The sequence below is a fragment of the Polypterus senegalus genome, chromosome 8 (genome assembly GCF_016835505.1).
Source record: "Polypterus senegalus isolate Bchr_013 chromosome 8, ASM1683550v1, whole genome shotgun sequence".
Classification (NCBI taxonomy): Eukaryota; Metazoa; Chordata; class Cladistia; order Polypteriformes; family Polypteridae; genus Polypterus; species Polypterus senegalus.
Window position 1 is genome coordinate 79,436,823 of NC_053161.1, and position 16,422 is coordinate 79,453,244.

General features: G+C 42.6%; 1 protein-coding gene across 3 annotated transcripts in view; it reads left to right on the forward strand.

The window, feature by feature from the left end:
* The window catches only part of sfmbt2 (Scm like with four mbt domains 2), a 428,667-nt gene that overhangs the window by 40,075 nt on the left and 372,170 nt on the right, over positions 1-16,422 (forward strand). For all 3 annotated transcript variants that reach the window (XM_039761324.1, XM_039761326.1, XM_039761325.1), the window contains exon 2: positions 16,040-16,219. In XM_039761324.1, the coding sequence (XP_039617258.1) occupies positions 16,126-16,219 (94 nt within the window). In that variant the 5' untranslated portion in view covers positions 16,040-16,125. The remainder of the gene's footprint in view (positions 1-16,039; positions 16,220-16,422) is intronic.

The window sequence follows — 16,422 nt, forward strand, 5'->3', positions numbered from 1 at the left end:
ACAGTATTCATTATTTAAACGAAATTATATGTAAAATGTTACATACACATTTTAATGCATTTCATCATGAAAGTGATATCAAGTATAAATCTAAAGATTCTAAATGTGCAGAGAGTTGGAATATCATACATTTAATTTGTTCTTTTTGGCGATCTATTGCTACTTTCCACTGCTGAAGCAAAATGCCGACATACAGATGCATTCGTGGTGCTTTTATATTCAAGCATATTCCCGATCGTAATGACATGATACATTTTAAAAGTCTCACATACCATCTTTTGTGCCATCTAATTTTTATTGTTTTACTTTACCTGCTGTCCGGTCCAAGTAGCGATTAAAAACTGGGATAACGTTTACGACCGTCTGCTTTAATGATAAAGTAAACTACGAGGTTAAAGTGGACATTTCAAGATTAAAGCCGAAATTTCCACTTTAATCACAAAATACATGTTTTCACCGTGTCCTTTATTTTTTTCTCAGTGGCTCAAATATAACGCTATACATTATGTTGCTGTTGTTAAGTTGCAAAAATTTAAAAATAAAAAAGACATATATAAATGACACGATACATTTTAAAAGTCTCACATACCATCTTTTGTGCCGTCTATTTTTTTTTTTCTTTTTGCAACTTCACATCGGCAACATAATGTATAGCGCTGTATTTGAGCCATTCATCAAACAGCAAAGTGCGCACATCGATCCCCGAAGGATCTCCATAGAGGCTTGCTGTCACATGTAGATAGTACAGAGACTCTGACGTCACGTTCCGACTTTTAGCACACTGCGCCCCCCGACTTTTTGCTGGTACTGCAACTCGCGCACACGTCTCGTTAATTTCTGAGGACCTGCTCAGAGGACGTGTGAAATGAACGCTGGGAACACGTGGCAGCCATGATGCAGGCGCGTACGCGATCTGAGCGTGAAGTATAAATGAGCCCTTAGAAATGAAGCAGACTCTTGAGGACACTTTTGGAAATAAAGAGAAAGTGTGTTTAAATGGAAAACAGAAGTAATAACTGATTATCATTGATTTTGCGGGCACTTAGCCAAGTAACAAAATGCCAAATTGAGATATATTGCACTTAAAATTGAACAGCAAAACTGATTTTTAATAAAAACCATATATGGAAAAACCTAGAGACAGAAATCTCAAATGGTCTATATAACAGGGGAATAGAAAAAAAATGTTCAACACAGAAAAAAAACATTCTAACAATATGTCCTAATTTGTTTGACTTTTATTGTGTACAGTTGGAGTACAAGCAACCTTAGTGAGTTGCTCAAGGTGACACAGAGGTAGTGATTGAAACTGCAACCATGGGATTTAAAGTCCATTACCCTAACCACTATGCGTCACTCGTTGCCTGATTAAAATTCAGCTTCTCACTTCACATCAAACATGACTGGACACTTTGGGTATCCTCTGTTGGTTTGATTACAGCATCTTCGAGAAGGCCTACCTGTAACCATCTAGCACATGAATTAAAAGGGCATCCATCAGTTAAGAGATTAAACCTAATGAATGACTTTTTACCTTTGTATTCCATTAATTGGTCATACAAAATCTTAAACTATTATCTATTCAATAGATTTATGATGTGGAACAGTCAATTCTATCATTATTTTTTATATATTCATTCTTATCTTGTCATAATTCATTTTTTATGTCTTATCCTGTTTATTATGTGCCACCATTTCATTTTTTTTTTGCGGGTGCAGGTTTTCAGGGTAATTGATTATAGTTATGCTACAAAACATGCAACTCAAAAAAATACCACAAAAAAATAAACTTGAAACAGGAGTTGTTTGCTATCATTTATTTTTTATTTGAATATAGTTGATACAATTTATAAGAATAAGCTAAATAATCTAATAAGCTAAATAAACCTTGCAAAAAGGAAAACAAGAATTAATGGTTTGATATAAAAACATTTCAATTGGTCTATAATTACTAAAATCCATTTTGCCTCATTTCTTAAGGATTGAAGTTACTTTTGCAAGCTTCCAGTTACCATGTACACATTCTGTCAAAAGTTTTAGAACACCTCAGCTTTTCCAGTTTTTTTTTTCAAATTTAATTAGTTGAAATGCAATGAATGACCTAAAATGGTGAAAATGTAAGCAGTAACTGCAGGAGGTTTAAATTTAAAGTTTAGGGATAGCAAAAACTGAAACAAAAAGCCATTCTGAATTTTACAAATGGGCCTTTTTCAGAAAACAACTAATAGGTTACAACCTACAAATGTTCTGTAGCAATTAAAGTAAATTAAGCCTTGCAAGTTTAAGGGAACAATTTGTACAGGTGTCCCAACTTCTGTTGATTACTTAAAAAACCCTGTTTGTATTAAAGCAGAGTTAGAACAAACTGTTCCTACACCCTGTGAAGTACTACTTGGGCAATGTTACACTGCCGAAAGCTTTAAATTCCAGTAACAATGGCAATTAACAAATGGAATGAGGCAGGGCATAATTACCCTTAGAAGTGTGGGCGTTTCATTTAGAAAAACTGAAAAAAATTTCAGTGTCAGTGAGTGTAGCATCCTACACAATCCAAAGACAATTGGAAACCGGAAGAAACTCTGATTAGAGATCAGGCAGACCCAAAGTCACAACGCAATCACAAGACAGGTTTCTGAGGGTCACCAGCTTGCATGATAGGCGACTCGCAGCACAACAGCTTCAAGCACAGCGTAACAGTGCTCTTAAAAAGCAAGTCTCAGTTTCTGTTGTGAAGAGACTTTGTGCTGCAGGGTTGACAGGGCAAGTTAGCAGTAAGAAAGCCATTCCTTAAATAAGGCTGTAACGTAACAAAATGTGGGAAAAAGTGATGCGCTGTGAATACTTTCCGGATGCACTGTATCTATCTATCTATCTATTGTGAACGCTGGCCCCGGCACAGACAGACGGACATCATATTTGCACCCACACACCGTTTATTTACACTATTTACAATCATATAAATGTCACGTGCACTCACGAACCCCAGTGCCTCTTGCACTGATTTCCCCAAAGTCCAGGGCCCACAGTCTCTTTGCCTTTGTCCTGGCCGCCTCCCGTCCTCTCTCTCCAGCTCCGTCTGCTTCCTCCCGACTTCCACCAATGACTGGAGGGAGGCGGCCCCTAAATAAGGCTCCCGGATGAGCCCCAGGTGCCTCCGCCATCTGCTCCTTGGCCACGCCCCAGCGTGGCGGAAGTGTCGGCTGCCTTCCTGGCAGCCCTCCGGGCGCCACACAAAGTCTTCCCCCCGGTACTTCCTGGTGTGGCGGAAGTGCCGGGCTCCCGGGATAATTAGGCACCGGGGCGCCGCCTGGCGGTGGCCACGGGTCCCTACAGGGCTGGGCTTCAAAGCCCTGTACCCGAGGCCCCCTGCCTAACCAGGACGGACGCCCCACTCTGTCTGGAGGAGGCACTCGCCCTCCTCCGGTCCTCCAAGCGCCCCGCCGGGCTCCTGCCCCGACCGCAACCGCACGGGATAAACCCGCCATCGGGGCGCCGCCTGGCGGTGACCACGGGCCCCTACAGGGAAGGGCTTCCATGCCCTCAACCCGTGGCCCCAACAGAACCAGGACGGACGCCTCGCGGTCTGGAGGAGGCACAAGCCCTCCTCACGCCCTCCTGGCGCCCCGCCGGGCTCCCGCCCGCCGGGGCCACAGTGCCCCACCGCTAGCGAGGACATGTGGGTCCGAACGGCACAACCCGAAAGGGCAGCACGTCCCCAGCGAGGGTCCTACTATGTCCCCAGGGTCCAACACTGCACCCTGGGACATCTGTTCGCACCCTCGCCGCGCAAACGCCCCTGTGGTCTGCGCCGCTCTCGCCTCGCTGTTCCCCAGCGGGTCACTGTAGGCCTCCCGCGTGGAGCACTCCGCGAGCGCCCGCTCCAGGCGGGCAGGTCCCCGCCGACGCCGGCCTCAGCGCGCCGGGCTTCGGCCTGTAAAATAAAGAAAAGAGGGCCAGAAGCACAGCCAGGACACTCATCCCGAAGCGCCCGCCGGTCTCCGACGACCGTGCTTCTGCCCCTCCGACAGCCCCCAACTTGCCTGCTGGAGTCCTCCGCCGCAGGTTCCATGCCCGTCCGCTCGCCGGCCTCGGCACCGCCTCGCAGGCAGCTCGCCCATCCGCCCAGGGATCTCCTCTGCCCGCACAGAGGACGGCCCTTCTCGGACGCGCGCACCCAGCGCGCGTCTTCCTATCGGAGGAACCGCATTCACCCTTCGGTTCCTCCTTCTTTCTTGGACGCGTTGACGGTCTGGGTCTGAGCACAGCAAAGCTCAAATCCAGCCCGTCTGCGCCCAGGCAGAGCGACAGGAGACAGCTGCAGGCTTGGAGCGCAGGGCGCTAGGACCCAGGGCACTCAGCAGCCCCGATCCTACCAGCCCCTGCATATTCAAGCTCCTCGCCGCGCTAGCTGTCTGCGCCGCCGCGTCCGCTGTTGGGAAGTTGCCTACTCGGAGCCGCCGTCCGTAATCGGTCACGGCCATGTTCGCGAACCCCCACTTGCTCTACGGGACGGTAATACTCACCACCCCGCCGTGTTCTGCCGGCCTCGGTTCCAGCGCCCGCGCCCGATCCTCCGTCTCACGCGGCGTCTCTCCCGACGCGACTGCCTTTCCCATCAGCTGCTCACACTGAGCGGCGAGAACACGTAGCAGCTCCTCTAAGGACGGCTTGGCGGGCGAAGGACTCCTCCGACACACGCCGAGCCGCTGGTGGAGAGAGAGAGACAGACGTCGGTGGGCTTACCTGTTCATCAGCTCCACGCGACGCCTGCCTCCTCTGGGCCACTCCCTCTGGCCCAATCGGGTCTCGGTTTGGCACGAGACTGGCATTCCTTGGGCCCGCCTCTATCCAATCATCGGCGGGCACGCAAGACACACCGCCAATCCGTGCCTGTCAGCGGCGGGACATCCGCCCGCGGCCATCTTGCCTCCCCTGCTCCGAGTGCGGAGGCGTGCCTCTTCGCGCGTTGTGACTGCGGGGCGATTCCTTGAGCCGCAGCGGCGCTCAATCCGCAGCCCTCTTCGCTGCCTCCGCCGCCGCGCTGCCGACAGCCCGTGGCCGGCGTGCTCGCCACGACGCGATCCGCTCGCCCCTCCCTGTCAAACAAAGGTAAGTCCGACCCGAAGGGCCGGCGATTGCAGGGCAGGGCACTCACCTCCCGAATCCCGTCATGCCTCGGCGCGGCCTTCAGCGGCAACGCCGCCTGGCTGTCCGCCCCGACAGCGCGACTTTCGAGCCCGCTGCGCCCGGGCGATGTCGGGTCCTCCTCCGCACGGGGAAAGCTATTCCGCTGTCCGTGGCGGTTTCTGGGCAACGCCCGCTGGTTGTGCGGGCGCCCCCGCGCCAGTGTGTGGGGTCCGCTGCTGCGCTGGGCCGTTCACAGAAATTGATTGTTTGAACCCAGGTCCCCGCCTTGTCCCAGGCGGAGCATCCTGCCGACTACGCCACTGTGAACGCTGGCCCCGGCACAGACAGACGGACATCATATTTGCACCCACACACCGTTTATTTACACTATTTACAATCATATAAATGTCACGTGCACTCACGAACCCCAGTGCCTCTTGCACTGATTTCCCCAAAGTCCAGGGCCCACAGTCTCTTTGCCTTTGTCCTGGCCGCCTCCCGTCCTCTCTCTCCAGCTCCGTCTGCTTCCTCCCGACTTCCACCAATGACTGGAGGGAGGCGGCCCCTTAAATAAGGCTCCCGGATGAGCCCCAGGTGCCTCCGCCATCTGCTCCTTGGCCACGCCCCAGCGTGGCGGAAGTGTCGGCTGCCTTCCTGGCAGCCCTCCGGGCGCCACACAAAGTCTTCCCCGCACTTCCTGGTGTGGCGGAAGTGCCGGGCTCCCGGGATAATTAGGCACCGGGGCGCCGCCTGGCGGTGGCCACGGGTCCCTACAGGGCTGGGCTTCAAAGCCCTGTACCCGAGGCCCCCTGCCTAACCAGGACGGACGCCCCCACTCTGTCTGGAGGAGGCACTCGCCTCCTCCGTCCTCCAAGCGCCCCGCCGGGCTCCTGCCCCGACCGCAACCGACGGGATAAACCGGCATCGGCGCGCCTGGCGGTGACCACGGGCCCCTACAGGGAAGGGCTTCCATGCCCTCAACCCGTGGCCCCCAACAGAACCAGGACGGACGCCCCCTCGCGGTCTGGAGGAGGCACAAGCCACACTATCTCATTATTGATAGCATTCAGGTAAGCATTTTTAATGTGTTGCTTATTTGAGTTTTGCACTTTAACCTTAGGTTAGAATTTACGTTACTATGCATTCTTATTTCACTACTGTTTATGTTAGATAATTTAAATACAATATGACATCATAAACCTTCTGAAATACAACAAGCAGATCTGCATGTGCGACACAATCAAGTCAAGGCTGCACAGTAAACACACTCTATAAACAGAAATCATAGGAAAATAAGGATTTACATTAATGTTATATTTTATTTTTAGCAATTAAAATAATTTTACTATATAAACAACATATAACGTTACTTAAATAATATTGTTTTTTTTGTATAGAATGACAATTGCATCTTAACAAGACCTTTTACATTTAATAAAATAATAGCAAACACAAAGGCTGATGTTGAGGCCTTCTAATATGGCAGTCATCATGGAGAGAATTTCTCAAAGCCTAAACTTTTATAAAAATGAAACAAATTGCTTTAGTAGAGACAGTATGGTGATTATAATCAGAAGTTTTTAATTCATAGAATGTTAATGTGGAGAATAAACTGTGGAGTAATAAATGGCTTTATTTTAACTTGCAGTATTAGGTGTGTGGTGAGAAGTCAAGCCAAATGACACTTTTTATTGGCTATCTAAGCAGATTGCAATATGAATGCTTTGGAGGGAACTCAGGCCCCTTCTTCAGGCAAGATATGTATGTGTGATATGCATTGATAATATCTGTATTGATAATATCTGCATTGATAATATCTGCCTGAAGAAGGGGCCTGAGTTGCCCTTGCATATTGAAATCTGCTCAATTAGCCAATAAAAGGGGTCATTTTGCTTGACTTCTCAGCCCATTCATAATGGCTAACATGGTACAACACCCTAGTACTACGGTATTAGTTGTGCAAACGAAATCCAGTTGTGATTGTCTCCATATCTTTGTATATTTTTCACAACATTATGGAATTTTGCTTTCACATCATGTGACACAGGGTGGCATGTTGGCACAGTTGTAGCACTGCTGCCTCGCAGTAAGGTGAGCAGGTTTGCCATTTGCATGTTCTCCCCTTGTCTGTGTGGGTGTCCTCCAGGTGCTCCAGTTTCCTCCCACTGTGCAAAGACATGCAAGTTAGGTGAACTGGGCCTTGTGTGTGTTTCCCCAACGATGGACTGGCATGCTGCCCAGGGCTTGTTCCTGCCTTGTACACTATGCTAGCTGAGATAGGCTGCAGCTCTATATACGAGACCCTGGTCTGGATTAAGTGAGTCACAAAATGACATGTTATCATATGACACAGCTGTGTAGATTATATTAATCAGAAAGCAAAAACTCTGTTCTTGTCCAATGTGTGTGTGTGTGTGTGAGAGAGAGAATACATTCTGGTATTGAAAAGCATCCCATTTGGGTTTGGTTGCTGCCCTGCTTGCCATGCTACGAGGGTAGGCTCCTTCACCTTTGCTCTTGAACTGTACTAAGATGCCTTTTAAAGTGACTACATGAATGAATAGATGAGTTTCTTTTGTTGATTAGTTGGGCAGCATGGTGCTTTCTGGGTGCTCTCACTGCTTTACAGATCCAGCAACCTGAGTATTATTACCACACCTAACTGTTGTACGTGTGAACTCTGCATGTTCTCCCTGTGCAGAGAATTTGTCCTCCTGTTACAAAAATACAGGCAGGTTAAGTTGATTTATGATTCATAATTGGCCCCAGTATGTGAATGAGTTGGTCACGCATTAGACTGCCATCTTAATAATAATAATAATAATACATTTTATTTATATAGCGCCTTTCCCATGCTCATGGCGCTTGTCCAGGATTTGCCTGTCTGACCCTGAATTGGATTAAGTGGATTTGAGAGCAAATTATGTGTTATGTCAGTTGTCTGAGAGCATCAGTAAGTTACCAATAAATAAATAAATAAATACATCATAGTATTCTTAAAAGTAAAAGAAAGATGAAACACACTTTAGGGGAAAAGAAATAATAAAAAAAAATATCTTTACCTTACTAACACTTGAAATTATAATATACAGTAGATGTTTTTGCCCAATAATTTCTGCACTGGAAATCCACATTCAGTTTATAAAAGCTGTATATAGCACCTTTCATAGCGATTACAAATTGTGTTACAAAGCACTTAACATAATACAGATATGTATGTTTGGAAAATTAAACACATATATACTTAAATTGATACTTATATATTTGATTAAATGGAAAATTGGTAAGGTTTTACGATGAAAAAAACTTTATTAAATAATGTTTCTTGATTGACCATCTAGGGGGCGCTCCAACGGTAAATAGTATCCCTGAAGCCGTCTTCTGAAGCACTATCCTCGGCAGAACCTTACTGGAGGTACTGGTTAACAACGCGTTTTCAAGTTACAAAAGATCCCTGTATTTATTTCTTATAAAACACAAAAAACCCACAGGTAAAAATGTTTTTAGGGAATATATGTGTCAAATCAAAATAGATTTAAGCACACTTGTTTGTTATTGAAAGAATTAAAATTGTTATAAAGCAGTTTACAAACGCTCACATTGTGTACATAGGAAACCCCATTAGAAAAAAAAATATTAATAACTTAAAAAAATAAAACCAAATTCAATGCCATTTGGAAGACTGAAACATATCGATATTCTGTACAAACTGAAAAAATCAAAGCAATCCGTGAAGTGGATCATGAGATTTTAATATGTTATTTAAACACCTCTAAGCAAGTGCACTTTGGGTGACAGGTCGATCAGAAGGCTAAGACCATGCAGAGCATTTTTTGGAGCAACACAATTAGCAATTTTAAAGGTTGTTGACTTCTTAGATAATTATGTGTCAATTAATAATCGTATGTCTTCCCCCAGATAACTGCAATTTTTAACTTTTTTTCATGTTTTATGACCAAGACAACAGGTAGGGAACTTTTGTACCTTGAGTACTGCAAAATGGCAAATAAAAAAGAAAAAAGAAAACATTCTGGAAAAAAATGGTCATTAAGTCGAAGAGCAGATTAACATAAATGCAAACAATGCAACTCCCACTCTGAAAAACAAATTTAGTAATTTTTATGTGGAAAAAGAGAGAAAGATGCAAAACAGTCCTACCTTGCATCTTGAGTGATAGTGATATAAATGCAGGCAAAACAGACAATAACTTTGTATAATGTTAACGTTTAACCCCCCGGGTGGAATTGAAGAGTCGCGTAGTGTGGGGGAGGAACGATCTCCTCAGTCTGTCAATGGAGCAGGACAGTGACAGCAGTCTGTTGCTGAAGCTGCTTCTCTGTCTGGAGATGATACTGTTCAGTGGATGTAGTGGATTCACCATGATTGACAGGAGCCTGCTCAGCGCCCGTTGCACTACCACGGATGTCAAACTGTCCAGCTCTGTGCCTACAATAGAGCCTGCCTTCCTCACCAGTTTGTCCAGGCGTGAGGCGTCCCTCTTCTTTATGCTGCCTTCCCAGCACACCACTGCGCAGAAGAGGGCGCTCGCCACAACCCTCTGATAGAACATCTGCAGCATTTTATTGCAGATGTTGAAAGATGCCAGACTTCTAAGGAAGTATAGTCGGCTCTGTCCTCTCTTACACGGAGCATCAGTATTGGCAGTCCAGTCCAAGTTATCATCCAGCTGCACTCCCATGTATTTATAGGTCTGAACCCTCTGTACACAGTCACCTGGAAGTCCGATGTATACAGGCTGATCAGGACCGGAGAAAGTACAGTCCCCTGCGGCGCTCCTGTGTTGCTGACCACAATGTCAGACCTGCAGTTCCCGAGACGCACATACTGAGGTCTGTCTGTAAGATAGACCACGATCCATGCCACCTGGTATGAATCTACTCCCATCTCTGTCAGCTTGTCTCTAAGGAGCAGAGGTTGGATGGTGTTAAAGGCACTAGAGAAGTCCAGAAATATAATTCTTACAACACCACTGTTATGTATTAAAATAAATTCAATAATGATTGGTAGTCTTCCCAGGCAGCAGGGGGCGCCACAGTGGGGTTAAGAGATATCTTGGACAAGTGGTTACAGAAAACGTTCTTAGTAAAAAGCCTATTGTGCAGTTAACATAACTTCTGGCCTCAGTGTCTTATCATTGAATACCTGCCGTCATCAGCCTCAAATTACCTAGTATAACAACCAGTGCCTCTGTCCAATTGGGAGAGGGATCGGTGTAGCATATAGATGATGGACTCCACCGCTCCCACCTTCTCCTGGTATGCAAACTGCAGAGGGTCGAGGGCGTGGCGGACCTGATCGTTTTGCTCGAGAGACTGAGTGAGGAGTCTGAGTGTCTGGGCTTGCGAGTGTCCTGGATAAAAACTAAGATCCAGGCCTTTAATGACCTCTTGGGCACAGCCATCAGCAGTGTGTCTGTTTGCAGAGAGAGTGTTGACCTTGTTGAGAGGTTTAGTTACCTTGTCAGTGACATTCATGTCTCTGGTGGCTCTTCCTATGAAGTCCGTAGACGGATTGCACTTTACCAGTGCATGCTCCCCAACTTGACTTGACTTGATACTTGATTGCCTAATAAATAAGTTTTGTCCCATTTTGAGTTTATGAAAATCAAGTTAACATTGTTCAAGTATATCAAGTACCTAAAGCCTATCTGACTTGTCTGTTTTAAAATCTGTAAACTAGTAGTTTAACTTCTACCTTTTTTTTCTTTTATAAATACTTCAATAAAATATTTATTTCGTTAATTTATATAGTATTTAATCCCTATTATGGGTGTATTTTTGTTTTTTCTTTTGAGTTTTTACGCATGAAGAGTTTAATTTAAGTGTTCGTTTAGCAATTTATGTTGACCTAGCTATGTTACCCAGCTTTGGCTGGGATATGTCATATGACAGTAAGTAAGTGTCAGTTATAGTCTCATTGGTTAACTGGGTGTATCAAAAGTAAAATGTAACTAAGTGAATGCTTTTCTGTATACAAGATTTGTAGGTTTTTTTTACAAAAGGCCTAATGTTATTGGTAGGCAGTATGCTGTATTGATTAAGGCTTTTGACCTAGACGTCAAAGTTGCGGATTAAGGTTATGGATTCACATCCCGCTACTGACATTGCGCCATGAGCAAGTCACTTCACCTGCCTGTGTTGTCCAGTTGGAAAAAAAAAACAAAAAAAACTGTAACCAATTGTAACTCGAATGCTGTAAGTCGCCTTGCATAAATAAAAAGTAATGATAATATTATTACGTCAGTGGAACGGCTTACTCTTGAATATGCTGTGCCATAAGTAAAACATTCCTGCCATAGATCAATTCATGATTTTCCTAGTCATTTGGCCTTTGGTAATGTACATTTTAAAATACAATTTTACAGGAAAGTGCATTTTTGAATTGAAACAGGTAATCAGTATGAATAATGTGAAATCTGAGTATATATTATTGTCAGTATTAGATGTTTTGTGATTTTTATTTGCTTACATTGTTCATTCAAGTATTTCTTTTGTATTTTTGTCAGTTGCATGTGTTCCTTCTTTAAATTAACAGATTTTGGGGAGTTGGGGGTCGAGAGTGGTATCCCCGTTCAAAGTAAATAGATGCACATGTAAACGTAAAAGATTTCAGAGAGTGGGTGGAGGTCACCTTTTAAAATCCTTAGATGTTAATATATGTCTTGGGTCCAAAGACAGCACTTCTGCTCCTACTTGTCTCTTTCTCCCTTTTTGCTTCTAGTGAAGCAATGCATATGCTCACAGCCGTAACATCTAACACCCTCACTTAAGCTTTATAGTGCTTGTTATCCATTGTGACTCGCCAAAGTTTCTAATTGTATTTCATACCTCACCTCTCTTTTTTTCCAATCCAGGACACTGCCCCTTCTTAAATAGTGTGTCCATCCTTTTGATTAGTGGTGTTGTTGGCTTAGCCTGTTAATCGCTTTTACTCCATCCTTCATTTGCATCTTAGCACAGTGCAGAGTATGTACGATAGCATAATTTTAATATTATCGACAAATATTAATGAATTTTCTTTTTTTCTATATCATTACCAAATTTCAGTCAAATCAATCAAATCATTTTTGAGATTTTGGGGTATTAAGATTTTCTATTTGGTAGGGAGTTTACCCCTATTGATATATCAAAATGTCCTTCCTTGGTGGATATCTACTGCCCTAGATGTACCATCCTACCAAATTCAGGTTTTTGACTAAAAGAGAAACTGTTTTTTTCACGATAAGTGAATGAGTCAGTCAGTCAACTTTGTATTTTATATTATAAATAAAAAAGGTCATTGTCTTAACCATCTGTATTTTGTTTGTTTACACAGCTCTGCTGATATAGATCTGTCATCATGATTGTGACGTCACAGAAAGTGATGCTATAAATGTGGTGGCATTCACATTCTATGCTTTATTTCTGTATATTTAAAAATGTATTTCCCTTTAGAGCTGTTAGCTTTACTTACAAGTTGACCCTAGTGTTTTTGTAGTTCTGATTTTTTTTACTTTTGTCAGTATTTAGACTTCTGATTTCATTTTGACCTTTTGATCCCATTTGCTTGGTTCTCTTTTGATTTCCTGCTTATATGACCTTTGCTAGCCTTGTGACCATCTTCAGCACACCGTGTGTCATAATTTGCCATTTACTTCTCTTTTCAATGATTTTTCCTTGTTTCTCTAGTGTGGCAATCAAAAGTGTTTGCTGTTTTTTTTTATTTGAACAACAGCTCTTCTTTTTAGTTTTTCAGTAGTTTCCTATTATAGATCAAGCTAAAACTCCTTTTTTCATCCCATGCTTCTGTGCGTGTCTTATGATTGGATAATAAGTTGTGATCATGTAGTTGATGGAGGAATCTAGGGAGAAAAATAACTGACTTTACCTTTCACTTTTAGTTTATTTTCAAGTTTTCTAAACTTTTTTCTGGAAGGCTTGTGTACTTGTATTCAAGGCATCATTTCAGTCAACATGAATTATAAGCATAGGGCCTTCCTCTGCCCTTGCCAACAGCTGGCCTACTCTTTGGGTGATGTGGGAAACTTTTTTTCATGGTAAACAGCGCACTGTTGTTGACTTGTGATCTCTGATTTATATTTACTCAGTTTTGTTTTAATTTTATTTTGAACAGTTGAATGAATATTTTCTTCAGGATTTCACAGTACAGTGTATTTGTTATTTTGATCTTTGTTGCTGCCAGCATGCTGGGTTTCTTTACTCATCCTTTGACTACAAGAGCTCAAGTTTGATCTTTTGTAGTTTACATCTTGCTACGCTTGTTTGCAAAAAACAATGAGTGTTTCCAGATGTTCTGTGTGTTGCCTAGCCTTCAGTCTCAGGAAGATCTGTAAATCTATGAAAGTGCTTCCACTGCATTGAGGTTTGCTCTTTTCTGGCTGTTATCACATGTGTAGTCCAAGTAAGATTTTGGATGATAGTCTACATATTACATGTATCATATGTGCTTTGCTTGGAAATCTTATTTTTTAGTCTTCTTTAGACAGAAATCCTTTAATCTGTTATCTCAGCAGCTGTTTTAGGTAAAGAGAGTAAAGATTTAGGTATTGATTTTTGAACATGGCAAGCTCATATAAAAATGGGAATACCTATCAAAGAAGAAGAAGGAGAAGAAGAGTGTTTTTTTTGTAGGCAATAATCAATGTAACTGTTTCCTTGCAGATCCCTAAATACTTTCCTGTTTTTGTATTGTATTGTCAAATTGTTGATGAGAGCACATCTATAGTTACCATCAGAATATCCTCTAACCTTTTAAAGCCGGTCTATTCAAATTGCGGTCATTGTGCTACATGTGGCCCAGAAGCAACCTTGATTGGCCCAGCACTTGGACCCACCAGAAAAGAAGAGAAAAACTGACAAGAACACATTTTATGAGAATTAGAAATTCCTGCAGTAGTGCAGACCATGAATGTAATATTTCTCATAGCCTTAGCCACATTCAACCCACAATGCAGCGTGTTGTTGTGTGTCTAGAAGTGGAGGAGTTGCTTCTCTGGGGGAATCTCTTCCTGCTCTTTTACCATTCGCTCCTCTCTCACCCTGATCCTCTCACTCATCTCTCTCTGAGCCCTCACAAAGTGCTTTCCCCCAAGACTACACCCCCCATAGCCCATGCAGTGTCAAGACATGCCACAATATCAACACAGATGTGGTGATTTAAAATAAACTTGTGTCCCCTCAGTGTGCCATAGAGTTTGTATTCATTAGTGTTAGTTAATGTTATGAACTTGTTATGGGTTTGTGCATTGATAGCTTTGATAGTGGAAACAAATATTATTGATAATACTGTGCACTATTTTCTTTTTGTGGACTTTGAGATGTGCCTAGGTCAGATATGGCCAAAATGTTTATTTTTTTATTTCAAAAGTGGAAAGCTACTACCTCAGATTCTGTTCAGTTGTAGCTTTTTTATTGTTTCTTATGTCCCTGTGTCAGAAGTGACCAAATTTAAAAGGGAAACAATGGATAAGCATTACTTCATTACTTGTTTTTCAATGCATTAATTTAAGTTGGTTTAACATTTGTCATTACCTGCTGCTTACTGGCCACTGAAAATTTCTGGCTCAGCTAAATTTCTTGGTTTGAAAATCTGGCCTAACTGAATTTGTAATTGAATAGCCCTGATTTAATGGATGGCTATAGTATTTCTAGACCAGCATCCTGTTTTCGTCCTGCTTTGTTTCTAATTTTTCATTTTCTTTTTCTAAAGTGAATTTTGCATAATAAAATTCAATTTTAACATTAGGTTTTTCCTCTGAAGTTGTTTTCCAGTGGTTTTAAATTACTTGTGTCCTTTAATGCCACTATTTTAGTTGTTTGTGGGTGCTGCCTTCTTGTGGTGCAGTGGTGTTGTGTAATTAGTCCACTGTTTGGGGCAACAGTATAAACAGTCACTTTGGACCATTCAGGGTGATCCAGGGCGATCCAGGGTTTGGGTGTCAACTATAAAATTTACATTAATTTTTGCTTTTCATTTATTTTGTGGTTTCACACTTACAGACATAAACTTCAACTACAATTTAGTGTTTTGTTTTGTGGTTTGGTTAAAGATCATTTAATCTTGATGGTAACAAACTGAGTTCATTAATGTTTCTGCCCCCTGTTTATTCCATTTGCTCTACAGAACACTAACATATTAAAGGGAATGCAGATTGCAATTTTACAATATACAATTTGAAACAAAGATGCCATAGAAGAAAGACGTGTTGAAAGCACAGACTCAAGTCATCTGTTACTAGAATATGCGGTGTACTGACAAAGGCACTGGACTTTGAACCACAACTTTCTCACTTCAGTTCCTGTTTCCAAATTTCATTGTGACCCTGATCAAATCACGTAAACTGTCTGGGCTCTGAGTATAAGGAAAGGGCTATGTAAACAATTCTTGGGAAAATGTGTCAGCCAAAAATAATAATAATAATAGTTTTATTACTCTGACATCCAGTTATTTGGTTTGCCTCATCTTTATATACAAACTATAGAACGTATTTGAGGTTTTATACAATTTATACAACCTTCTAGCCAGGAGAGATCGACCCCACAGCAGTTTCTGAGCATAAATTCTCTTCTTTGATTGATTCCATATGCACATATAATCTCTGCATTGAAAGGATTAATCCCTGTCAGCATGCCAGTTTCAGTAATTCAAACTGTTAATGAGTTTCTGTTTGTTTTGCTTCATGAAGTTTGCTTGCTAAATATGATAAGCAGTGTTTATTAGCCTAGCAGTAAGATGGTTTGTCTTAATTCCTCATTTATCCTTTGAATTTAAGGACAAAGGTGTAGCACTGTTTAACCATACACTTTCAACTGTCAACAAAGTTCAGCACAGGTATAACGTAATTAATTTTTTGGACTCTTTCAGTAATACATCCTTATCTTTATATTTTCAGGCAGCCAACAAGTAAGGGAATCATGTGCTGAAGAATTAAGCAGGAAATTACCCACAGATGTGTTATCCTTGGTAGCAGAATACATCATGTCTTTAATTTCTAGCACGCAAGAAACAGCAGCAGTCTCTCAGGAAAGGATTCGCAACCCGTCCAATGGAAGTGGGGAGCACCTGGATACAGGTAGGAGCGCTTGTTATTTTATACTATTTTTGCTAATAATCCAATCTTCTGGTTCCCTTTTTCTTTCTCTATATAAACAGTATTTTGACAATTAGATTTTCACTAATCTACACATTTTATACATTTTTGGCATCCCTGAACAAGGGTTTGACCGCTTTATAACATTAGATTATTAAAACAATTGTGACAAGAACAGGCCATTC